Source organism: Hippoglossus stenolepis, chromosome 1 (assembly GCF_022539355.2).
Source record: "Hippoglossus stenolepis isolate QCI-W04-F060 chromosome 1, HSTE1.2, whole genome shotgun sequence".
Lineage (NCBI taxonomy): Eukaryota > Metazoa > Chordata > Actinopteri > Pleuronectiformes > Pleuronectidae > Hippoglossus > Hippoglossus stenolepis.
Window position 1 is genome coordinate 27705552 of NC_061483.1, and position 12527 is coordinate 27718078.

General features: G+C 39.4%; 1 protein-coding gene across 1 annotated transcript; it reads right to left on the reverse strand.

The window, feature by feature from the left end:
* Positions 1-431: 431 nt before the first annotated feature.
* dhcr7 (7-dehydrocholesterol reductase) lies at positions 432-8570 on the reverse strand. Its single transcript, XM_035163011.2, has 8 exons — positions 8474-8570; positions 7668-7776; positions 5981-6203; positions 5754-5844; positions 4408-4621; positions 4031-4235; positions 2573-2704; positions 432-2255 (listed from the first exon to the last, which is right to left on the reverse strand). The coding sequence occupies exons 2-8, from the start codon at positions 7772-7774 to the stop codon at positions 1791-1793; spliced, it is 1437 nt and encodes a 478-aa protein (XP_035018902.1). The 5' UTR covers positions 7775-7776; positions 8474-8570; the 3' UTR covers positions 432-1790.
* Positions 8571-12527: the final 3957 nt, after the last annotated feature.

Sequence of the window (12527 nt, forward strand, 5' to 3'; positions counted from 1 at the left end):
TCCATCAGCACAGTGGTGAGTAGATAATGAGTGATTTTTTGGGTGAACTATCCCTTTAAGCTTCCTTTTGGAATTAACCCAATGTTACAAATACATCTCTCTATAGCTGACTGATCACAGGCATTGGCTATGCTGCCCCCTTGTGTTAAACATAAAAAGCACACTGACAAATACAGTCGTATGAGGTGCTGTTACCTTTCGATGCTATTATACATGTATTATTGTCACTGAGTGAGTCACTAAGACCCTCACATTCCCCAACATATACAGGATCATAGGGACATATTAATTCAATGATAATATTTTTCCACTGATACAAATAATTACGAATTCCAGATTCTGACCACTCCTGCAATGTTTCATTGAAATGTAGAATATCAGACATTGCTAGAATGGTTGAGTTGAAATTTCAAGAAGTACCAAAACACTTGTTATTCATAACAAAAATTCAATTTTTATTTGTTATTTCATCACTAAAAGAAAGGTGAGATGTGAGGCAGTAAAACCAAAGCAAACAGATGTGTTGTTGAGATATAAAATGCAGAAAGTTTTTTTAATCAACACAGTATTTGGTCAGCTCATCAGTTGGAACTGAAACTGATGATTATAAATGACAATAAATCCTTGTCCTGTCGATAACAAACCTGATTCATGTGAACATGTTCTCTCAACCACAGAGAGAGAAACTCAACAAGACAAACAGATAACTGTGAATAAGTTCAAGGTCTCAGACAACACAAATATTAGATCACTTTTTTATGAGGCAGGTCCAGTCAGTGGAGCCAACAGTCCTTTTGTTCCTTTAGGTCAGTAGAGGATAACCTTCATCAGCTTTTATTGGGATTAGTCATTTAATTATAATTAGCTAAAGCAATGAAATATCTGTATCATAGCATTCCTGAGTGCAAAGAGACACTTAATTCTCATTTTAGAAACTGGAACCAGTCATGTTTTGATCATGTCTTGATGAATGAGTTTCAAACTGTAAAATAACTTTATATTATTATTTCTCTTATTAACTTGACTAATTAATTAATCAAGTTAACATATAACCAATATCAAGTTATATTATGGGAATGTCACAGTGTTGTGTAATCTACTACAGAAGTGGTTCTGTTGCTAGGAATGATTTTAGCTTAAACTGGTTCAAATTGTGCTTTGTCTCATAAAAAAAAATATTGTAGAGCTTTTAAAAATGAGCTTAACTGTGCTAGTTGTCATTGCATGAAGAAAACTACAGTGACCGAGACATCTCACACAAGCACATTAATGGAAAACACAGGTACGGATGCTTGGAGCACCCAAAAAGGAAGAACACAAACATCTTAGCTCTTTCAAGGTGCTTCCAGCACCTGTACTGGAACACCTCAGATAGACAACCACTACATTTTAAAGTAACTCTGCTCATTTCATTGTCAACATCTGCTAACTCCCTTCCGCTGTGGTTTTGTTTTTGTTGCGTGGCTTCTGTAGTTGTGTTTAGGCTTTTACGTTTGTGTTATCCATTAATGTGTTCGTGTAAGACTTCCCAGCCACAGTAGAAAGCAGCAGAGTAGTTCATCAAACTGCCTTTACCAAGGCAGACAAAATAAACTGTACTGTACCTCTATGTACATACAGCAGTGATGAGAACACATGAGAGCTGTATTCAAATGACAGTATGTATGTTAAGAATAGGTGTTGTGAGTTCTTGATATGAATAAAACACACACATACCTGTTTTTCTTGCCACCCCATTTCAATAGGTGTACATAATGTTCCCTAATCCCTCCCTCTCGCCCTCCTCCTCTCTAAAACACTCCAGGAATCAGCCGATAAGGCACAGCATCTGTGTAGCGTTTCCAGTCCTTGCCGTACTTGCTGCTGCAGCGGTGCTCGTCACGCACACAGCGGTGCACTAGCAGGATGGTCATGTAAACGATGTAGAAGTAGGGCAGAATGTGGCTAAAGCCACAGGCAGCACAGTAGGCCAGAGAGCCCATCAGGTCGCCTGTGTAGTTTAAGTGCCGGGCCACGCCCCAGAAGCCAGAGGTCAGGAGCTTGCTGTGGTGAAGGCCACCGTCTGCGGAGTAGTATGAGCACTCGATGTACGTTGGCTTGCGCCCCCAGATGGAGCAGGTTCCCTCTGTGCGGCGGAACAGGTCCTTCTGGTGGTTGGTGGAGCGGAAGATGTAATACCCGACAAGGCCCAGCAGGAGGACAGCCAGGGCATGGGTGTTAGAAAGCTGGACTGGGTGGTACACCAGGTACAGACCCTGGAGAGACAGAAACACATGTATTTACACTCATTATTGCTTAATTCATCTATAATGTGTGATGTAAACTACATGCATAAATGTACTTTTGTGTAGATGCTTAAATTTAAAGGCTCGGGTGGATACACAAGATTCAACTTCGATTCAACTACAAATCAACATTAAAGTTTTGCATTGTGATATCATCTCACTCTTAAATAACCTGTTTCCCTGATATCAGACAGGTATTTACACAAGATGCAGTTGAGAATCACTAAATATGTGACATCAGTGTTATAACTGTGTCTGTGTTAACAAATGTAGTGTATGGTTGTTACCTGCAGTGTGTAGAGGTATGGTAGCCACACACAGTCTCCCCAGCCCAGATACCATCCAAAGTGGTCATGGCAGATGTCAATGGTTTTCAGGTACCAAGCCTCGTTCCAGAAGAAATCCAACACATAAATGGCCTACGAGAAAACACAGACAACACCATAATAAAGTTAGTATGAACTGACTAGTCTACTGACTAACTGAGCAGTGTCCTCCATCTCAATGATCTTCAACATTCAACATTTAGTGGCAAATGTAAGATGAGTTGGGGAGGATAAGCAAACACTCCACACCTAGGTGAGATAACATTACATTATAAACAACTGGTTAATTACACATGATTAAGGTCAAAGACTCAAAGCCAAGATAAGAAGTTAAGATTAAGTTGAGCTCATAGAGTGTATGTACAGATAGGCTTCAATCCAGCTCACTTCTACTCCATGCCTCCTCCATGTTGGTGGATGGGACATGGACCAAACTAAGAAGTCAAAATTGCTGTGAATTTAGGTTGTTCTTATTACACTAATCTATTTTCAAGTGTTTATTTTTTTCTGATAAGTTTGGTTTTAATTAGTTATTTGATGCTATAAAAACGGGGGGGAACATTAAGATTGACAGCTGAGCCTGATTTGCAATAAGTTGATTGTGTGTATGGGTGAGATGCCTGACACCACTAACCCACTACATGATCACCACTGTGCAGACTGGATTCAAATTACAACCATCGCAAGATGCCGGCTCCTGTGTCCGGGATTATTTGAGCTACTTTGGTACAATGGGAATAAGTGGAGACACGTCATCCATCATTATCTACAGCCTATGGTTACGTTCATCTTCAGTGTCTTCCATGACAAAGCTTCCACAGGATTATTACACAAACGTGGGTTAGACACCTTTATACTAAATATATTTACTAAATATCGTCCTCACTCATCCTTACAGTTTTCTGGAAGCTGGTGAAAGGAGAACTCAGGCAGCAGCTTAAAGATTGGAATGTAGACTTCATGCATCAAGGAACAATATACAAACGCTAACAGAGTAACATGAGCAATTGTCACCCCCAAGTCTGAAGATGTCTCCCACAGCATCCCCATATATCTTCCTCTACTTGCATCACCCAGTATAAAAGCACATCAATGAATGGCTGAATTGCTGTCACTCTCTATGTTACATGTAGGTGTTCACATCTTATTGGATAGTTAGCCTAAGGTATGCATTCCTAAATCATGTTGGGTCCTTACGTCTTACCACTGGTGAGATACAAAAAAGAGTTAAAGTTGGTGAGAGTTGAAGTTGATGCCTCTCTGTGTGGGGCATCTGAATTAGATGTGAAAGTCCATGAACGTAGACACTACAATGTACTTAGTTGGTCCTTTATCTATAACCTGACCTTGGGTACTGCTTGGAGAGAAGGGAGTGTGTGTGGAATTAGACAGGATGGACAAAAATTCCTCAGAACTTACCTGCAGTACATTGACCAGAATCATAGAGTTGGTGACTTGGCCGTACAGCTCTTGCTGCTTGGCCATGTAGGACAGATTGATGAGGGTCCAGGCTACAATGCCGGGTCGGCCATTGAAGAACAACTTGAAGTCAAACCATTTGCCAATGCGTGGGTTGAACTCGATGCCCATCATGTAGTTGTAGAATATGTTCCCTGTGAACTTGCTGTCAAAGTACAAAGTAAACAGGGAGGAAGACAAGTGGATAAAGTTATGTATCAATGCAAACTAGTTTAACGATGAGTTTAAAGATTTTATAAAGTATTGAGAAGACATAGATTTTTATTTTACTGTTGTGAGTGCTGGAGTCATCCTGCCCTATCAGCATCAATACTCACCAGTCCTGAGAGTTGGTGGGGAAGAAGTGGGCCTTTACGAAAGCAAAGGTAGAAACAGCATAGCCCAGTATGTTGGCACACCACATCAGAGGGATCCAGTTGTCGAAGATGATGGTGGGAGAAAACCAATGGAGATAGTGGGCATTGGCAATCCACAGGACATGAGTGATCAGCCAGCACTGCAGCCCATTGATCTCATACTTGTTGATCAGGCCTAGGAAACAACACAGGAAGGTGGATTTTTAGGAGGTATTAGCTATACACTACTATTATAATGAATGTCAATCATGTATTTTTAATTAAGAATTGTTTTATGACAACAATATTTGATCAGATGCTCCAAAGCACTAAATCAGATGGCTTTAATACTCTAGGTCTCAACTAAGAAGGTATGTTTTCATTGCCATTTGTTTATCATCCTCTCTTCTCGGGCTGCAAAATTTGTAAAGTTTGAAAAAGTCATATTGTGATTATCGTGGACAATATTTCGATTTGCAATATAATAAGCAACTGGTATTTTGAGTATGAGTGAAAATCCACAGATAACTCATCTTTTTTTAAAAATATATTTCTTGAGCATAGTAACTTATAACCTTGTAAAAAAAAGTTCTCAAATAAATAAACGTCTACATGTCATGTGGGTGCATTATGAGGAGGCTGCACATAAATGTAGAATACAGGCGTTGTAGTTTTCGCATCGCTACAACTCTGCCAATAAGACTCCTCATCCATCCGAGTGAACAGAAATACTATGATGAGAGTTCTCTACTGCTCTAGAGACAGCAGATACTGTAATGACTCTAATATAACTTAGCACAGACACTTGTGCCCTCATTCATTACAACAGATATTCATTTTTAATGGAGACAGTTATTGTGGGTTATATGTTGCGAACTTATGTTGCTCGGCCAGCGAGTATTTTAATACTTAATACTCTATAGTAAGTCTACCAGAGTTCATCCGCCTTTAAAGAGTTTGTTTTATCCCGTTACACCTGCAGTCACGGAATGCTGCTGTCACGTCTCAGAAGAAATCAATTCACGAGGAGTGAAAACGAGTTCTTCGCTTCTCCTGACGTCTTTACTGCAGAAATGAACCGGACTGCAGAAAATCTGTCAAACTACGTCTGTCACAAATTATGAGCTCAGAAAGTCTGAAATCACAGATGTTCATATTTGTAGAGAATGTCTGTTCATAACAGTGCTGGGCAAATTCAGGATATTTTTGCACTGTCTTTAACATGGCAAGTGAGGTTTTTATCCCTGACAGACGTATGCACTCTCCAAGCCTCCCTCCAGTTAAAACATATGTTGGACTGATTAGCATGGTTTGTGTGTGTTTATTACCAGCAGGAGTTCGTGCTCCATCCTGCACTCCACCAACATAGCCAGGAATAAACTTATGGACAACATCGGGAACACACATGTACAGGATCACCTGATGGACAAACAGAACTTGTTTTAGCTGATTTGCATTTTCTGCATTTTGGTTACAGCAAGGTCCACTCTGTCTTTTCACTGCCATGCATTGCCTATTTATTCTTTCCTACTTTGAGTTCACTCCTGTCTCTTACCTGGAAGCCCACCCAGATTGCATATATCTTGGCAGCTGTCCAGCTGAAGGAGGATGCGTGGGCCCACATGGAGAGCAAGGTGGTCTCTTTATTGAACAGATCAACAAGAGGCTGGCTGATGGAGCACTGGTACTGATCACACGCCATCACAAAGTAAAAGACAATGAAGGGGGCAAAGCAAAGGAGGCCGATCACGGCAATCAGGGAAAACCAGTCCACCTCCCTGAGGACGAGTCACAGAACAACAAACAAATACAGTATAAAGACAATGTACTGAACAAATGAGTGCAACATTTCAGTTTGAATCCATCACACAAAAACACATCTCTAAGTGTTCGGTAGACACTGTGTATTAAACAGAACTTTGTTACACCGGACAATTCTGACCTTTTTGACTGTCATAGCAAGAAAAGCATGAGAGTATTACAAATAACATTTAACTACCAGCATGCTGCACAATATAGTCCTGAGATAATGTTAGTACACCTCTGTTGCCAGGAAAAACAACAAAACAACCAGCTTTAAGTGAAAACGCTATTCAGTGATAGACAGAGATACAGCACACTTCTATGCTTTTTGAATCGTAAACTACTCTTTGATGAAGTACATTAATATTGGTTTTAAAATCACATTTATTATCACATAAATTAAATATTTTTTACTTTGTTCATAACACCGTTTTAAGCCATCTTGGATTGTTTGAAGTTTACGTAGAGTCAACAGATTGGAATGTCACGATTTCATGACAATCATATATAGTTTTGAAAGGTTTACACCCTCCAATCAAAGGTGGAGGTATGGTTTTAAGTCTATGTTAAAACCAAGCCCCTAAACCACTAAATCATCTACCGCTCAGAGACGTCCCCCATCCTCTCGTGCCCCTCCATGTCCTAAGAAACGGTTTCTTTAGCCGCAGCTGTCTACGGACACACTGTTTGTTTGACCCACTGGCTAATACAGCTGCCTGTGCCAGTGGGTCATACGGCTCAAGACCACTGTGCTCCTCAGATATGTTTTAGCTCTGGCTGTCTCAACACCAGCCGGCTGTGTGGTTCGAACCACTTGGGATGGAAGTGGTGTTAGGCATCAGGAAACTTAGTTAACATAGGTAAGTTACAATTTAAACTGCAAAGACAAGCATTCAGGTTAATAATAAGAGAGATTAAGAAAAAATAAACTGAGTGAGTGAGAATAACAATGTTACAATCCTTATAATATTTAGAATAAAATTTCTTCCAGTACTTTTTGCCCATTTTCAGCACATTATTACAATATCATGATCATTCTGATTGCTATCATCATCTCAGTTGCTGTAATCATGAAATGAAATTTGCATACAGTTTCATTAGCGGTCTACCTTTAAGCTCATCTCTTGCCTGTCATACCCATACAGATATGTATAGCAGCATGTACTGTATTTGGTTATGTCAGTGTTTGTCGGTCAGTCCTTCATAAATCAACAGCTACAGAATGACTCCTCTGAAGGTTTGTGCAGATGTTCAGGTTCCTCTCATTTTCACATATCCTGTGGAAATTCCACAACATTTACTTGAGATTGGCACAAATCTTTAAGGTATTCATGAATCCTGATGAGTTTTGTGACGCTTTATACTCGGTGTGAACCCTTTGGCTGATGCATTTTTGATGGGAAACCAGCCCTATAGCAGCCTGTGTCATATCAACTCACCATGCTCTCCCCCACTGTGCTGGCTGCTCCTCCTCTTCAGATGTTTTCCCATTGGCACTGGGCTGAGCTCGCCTCCTGGTGGCCTCCATGGCCATTGCACCGTTCATCTCTGGTGAAGGACAAAATGATCAGGGTGAGTCAGTTATGCAGTGACACACTGCACTTTGTACACAAAAGCAGCTTGACCTGGCTCATTTATACAACTGAATCTGGACAGACTGATACCACCATATTTACCATTTATTAACTAAAATACATGTAATCATATATACTTGCACACACTCCCATATTAATATATAATGCAAACGGGTTGTTCTCTTCATCTGCATATCATGAATATGTGAAGACTCTCAAGTCATGTTCAGTATTTGCTGTTTGAAGAAATACAAGCCCGTCCAGTTGCCTGTGTACACATGCACTACTACATCTCCTCAGGTTGTCTGAACGTGCTGACCCTATTCTTCTGCAGCAACATCCGCCTCTTATCCAACATGTCCATATGCAGCCTGGTTGTTTTTTCCAGCAGCAGATATAACAAGAGGAGAAGAAGAGGAGGAAGAGGAGGGGGAGGAGGGAGCAACCCGCTGAGTTGAGCTTCAGTTAAATAAATATGTACATGTTCAACAGCGTGACTTTTGGCACCGTTTCACTTTCTAAATGTCCGTGAACTAACCACCAGGAACAGAACGAGCGACACCCTCTGTTTGCTGCAACATAACAGTGTCTCCACATAATACTAATACTAATAATACGTTACATGTATTACATGTTGTATGTGCAGTATGATGATGTGTGTGTGTACTCACCTGTGAAGTCACACTCGGAGTGGAACAAGCTGCTCGTCTCTTCAGATGCAGCAGTGGATCATCACATAACTGCAGCCTGCACGCTCCGCCCATAACGCCATCATGTATTAGACTTCAACCAATGGCGTGCCGGCAAAGGAGGGCCTGGGGAGCGGTCCCTGGCCTCTGATTGGCTGCGCCTGACTGGAGCCACCTCACAAGGTTGCAGGGTGGATTGAGTGACAGGGAACATTATGAAAGTCCCCACCACCAGTAAAGACAAATAAAATCACCAGGACATTACAACAGATGTGTGTTTGTGGAGTGAAAATCTCTGCACAATCTTTTAAAATCCTGCTCAAATATCATTCAATTTAAGAAAATCAGTTTCAACTTATTGAGTCATATTAATGTTATGCCTATAAATGTGTAATTGATTGTTTGTGATTTGTGAAAAGAAAGGAAATAAAAAAAGGGACGAAAAGAGCAGGTCATGTAATATTAGAGCTTTCTTTCTTTATGAAATGTTTATATGTATGTGTGTAAGTTTATTGTTCTATTTTGATTTGTTTTGTTTTTTAATTAGACTGAAATGATTTAAATGAACTCAAACTAATCTAAAATAAAATAAAATCAGATTCATTTTAAATTAAATATCTACTTTTGGTTACCTCTAGTACTACTGCTACTACTACTACAGCTACTACTACTACTAATAATAATAATGATAATAATAATACATTGTTGTTAATATCAGTAAAATGCACAAACAACCAAAGAAACTAACTGCCATCTTTTACTATTCACTTCAATGGCCAGAAATCAAGAAAACAACATCATATGTATGTGTGTGTTTTTAGGAAGAAAACACTTGGATAAAAAAGTAACATCTAACTTATTTGAGAAATGTTTAGAGGGATGTTCAGGCCAACTTAAACTAGAAACACACAATATCAACAAGTGGATTCATGACCCGGAGCACATATCTCTAACACAAAGCACAAAAAGGTCAGCGTGAGGCCCAGTGGTACTTTCCCTCATGGTGCTCCGTGAGTTCTGATGCAGGATTAGATCAGTCCACAGAGGACACTGAATGAAATGAAAGTTATATTTTGTCATGGGTGGATGAGCAGTTATTTACTCTTTGTTTGTTTCCCAATACTTTTTCATTCTGCACCACTCTGATAACAAATGCTGCAGGTACCGAACATCTAGTGATTGGTCCTGTTTATAGGTGCATGTACTTAAGCTAACCACTAGAGGGTAGCACTGTAACAGAACTAGGTGCTTGCATAACAGTTTTTTAAAAACCGCTGCACAAGTGAAGTGACAAAAGTTAAATTCCAGCACCAGCTCTTCACATGGGGGGATGTGCACAGAATCTGCTCCTCGTGAACTGTATGTTTACAGCAAGGTAAACAAGGTGTCTTTCAAAGTCCTCCAGAAGAGAAGGACATTTTTTCTGCCAGCTTCTTATTTGAAAAATTCTGTTTCTCCATGACATAAATTCCCTTTCAGAAACAGTTTTAATAAAGTCTTGCATATTGTTTTCTGACATACTCAAATGCACAAATTATTTTAAACACATGTTTGTGCCTGGCTAGAATCATATTTGCAGGAAAGTGGGCAACGTGATATTCAACCTGAGTGGGATCCTAATTTCAAGTACACTTTAAATGATCTCATGAATATTCTGCCAATTACATTCCAGTCTACATGAAACAACAAGTTATTGTGTTTTGAAGAGATGGATTCTTGCAGCAAACCTTTAGAAAAAAAACTAAGTGCAGAATAAAACCACCATTGGGATATAAAAATAAACCACCACCAATGTTTAAATATTATTTAATTGTTTAATATAACATAAAAGGTCTTGTACATAATGAAAAGAAACAGGTGTTATTGTGAAGATATCAACCTTCCATTTAGAGAAATTCTGGACATTTGAGAAAACCTACACTGTTGCTTTTACTCTTGTTGGAACAACTGTGTTGTGTTGACTACCATCTAAATCTGTACATTCTCAATATGATTTGGACTGAATAATGTAGAATATGTATGTGTGTGTGTGTGTGTGTGTGTGTATGTGTGTACATATTGAGAGTGGCGGTTCTGTTTATTTTTACATCCCCCTTTGGCATGTGTTGAAATATGAACAGTTGATTTGGGGTATTTTCTTTGCACTAAACTGCCTCTAATATCAGGAGTGGGGATAAATTCCTGTCTCATTACTCGTGGCTTTTTGTGCCAAGTTAGACATTCCACCATTGAATTATCCCTTCATGAAATCAACACCAAACTCCTTCTGCTGGAAAGAAATGTAGCTGTTTAAGTATAACCTACTTGTATATCGAGTAAATCAGTCAAATGAAAGAAGACAGAAGAAATTTGTCCTGATTTCGTTCTTCTCCAGATTTACTGGTTCCCTAAATGAGAGCGCCTCTTCAAGCATCACCCCACATCATCAAATGGCCTCTATCTCTCTCTCTGATATTTTCCTTTTATTGCTCTTAAAAAATTCAGCTTTTTCTGTGTTTTAATCTCGTTCCCATTTTCCCTCTGCGATTCTTTGTGTTTTTGTTTTCCACCACTTTTCTCTGTCTGTCTCCACAGTCTCTACTTTGTTCCTCTTCTCCCCTTCCTCTCTCCTACCCTCTTTGATCAGATGCCTTGTTGCTGCGCTGTATCCAGACACTGTGATGTATCTGGGCCAAGCAGCAGACGGCACTGCTATATACAATGCGTCTGAGACAAAGAGGAGATTTTGTGCTGTTGCTACTTTGTGTTACCTTGTGAAACTTGATGTGGAAAAATGCACACATCTGCTCTCAGGGAGCTTGTTTTAATGAGTTTTGTTAATCTGGTTTCAGGATTCAAGTAGATGGTTCAGATTGTAATCCTCCTCCATATGAATCACATCAAGGTGCCTGGAAAGAGGAACTCACACAAATGTCTGAGTTCATTTTCACTGCTTGCGTTTAAAATGCGTCACTTTTTTAAAATCAAAAACAATAAACTGGATTAAAACAGAAAATGGTTAAGAATGTATTGGCATTAAGTAAAACACATTACCGTCCAGACACAATAAGACATACATAATTAATATAGGTCATTAAAAACACTGACATTGCTTGTGCATGTGTGTATGAAGTGTAAAATGAACAGTACCTATTCACTCAAGTGAAATCTGGCATCATGAGTTTAATGAAACAGTGACAGTAGCAGACAGTGATTTATGATTCAATAAAAATTACATTTCATGGCTTGGATGATTAATTTACCTCATATCCATGATAACCTGATGTAACTCTCTCTCCCATTGTTTCCGTCACTGTACAAATTTAGATTCACACATAGAGGTGCCTTCAGAACAGATGTTTGGATCTTTCATAACCTGAAAAATACAGGTAAAAATACATTTATAGTTTACAGACGTGTGTTTTATTGATTAATTTGATTCATTGTCTCTTGCATTAACTTGTTTGGTTGGTTGGATGGTTGGTAGGTATGTTTGTAATTAAGATAATACAAAAATAACTAACGGGACTTCCACAAAAATTGGTATAAGGATGTGGTATGGGTCAAAGAAGAAGTCATACAAATTTTGGTGCAGATCCGGATCAGGGGGCAGATCCAGGACTTTTTTGTTTGACATTGTGAGAGGGCATTTTTCAACATTTTAATAGTCAATATAAGGGGACTGTTGGGCCTTGGTGTCAGTAAGCGTATGGCGCTGCACAGAATTATGTCACACGGGCTCAATCTGATGCTACGTATTTAATAAATGTTTTTGTGCAATATTCAAAAACATTTCTGCTTCTTCTGCTGCCTTCCGTGACACACATGATTCTCGCTGTCTGACTTCCTCACGCCATATTTCCCCATGACTCTACCATTGCATTCGCTGCATGTGTGGTGACCATAGACTGTGACACTGACACCTGCTGGCGATTTACTGACACTACTACCTAAAAATGACACTAGCACTGAAAAGCACTGTGCAAATTTTAACTGAAATTTGGTACATGACCATATTCAGGTAACATGTTAAGCTTGTACAACCAGGGCTTCATCT

Coding starts and splice junctions, on each gene's coding strand:
- dhcr7 (XM_035163011.2), bottom strand. CDS start 7,774: ATGAACGGTGCAATGGCCATGGAGGCCACCAGGAGGCGAGCTCAGCCC. Junction 6,204..7,667: donor GCACAGTGGGGGAGAGCATG/GTGAGTTGATAT, acceptor ACTCGTCCTCAG/GGAGGTGGACTGGTTTTCCC. Junction 5,845..5,980: donor CAATCTGGGTGGGCTTCCAG/GTAAGAGACAGG, acceptor TTTGTCCATCAG/GTGATCCTGTACATGTGTGT.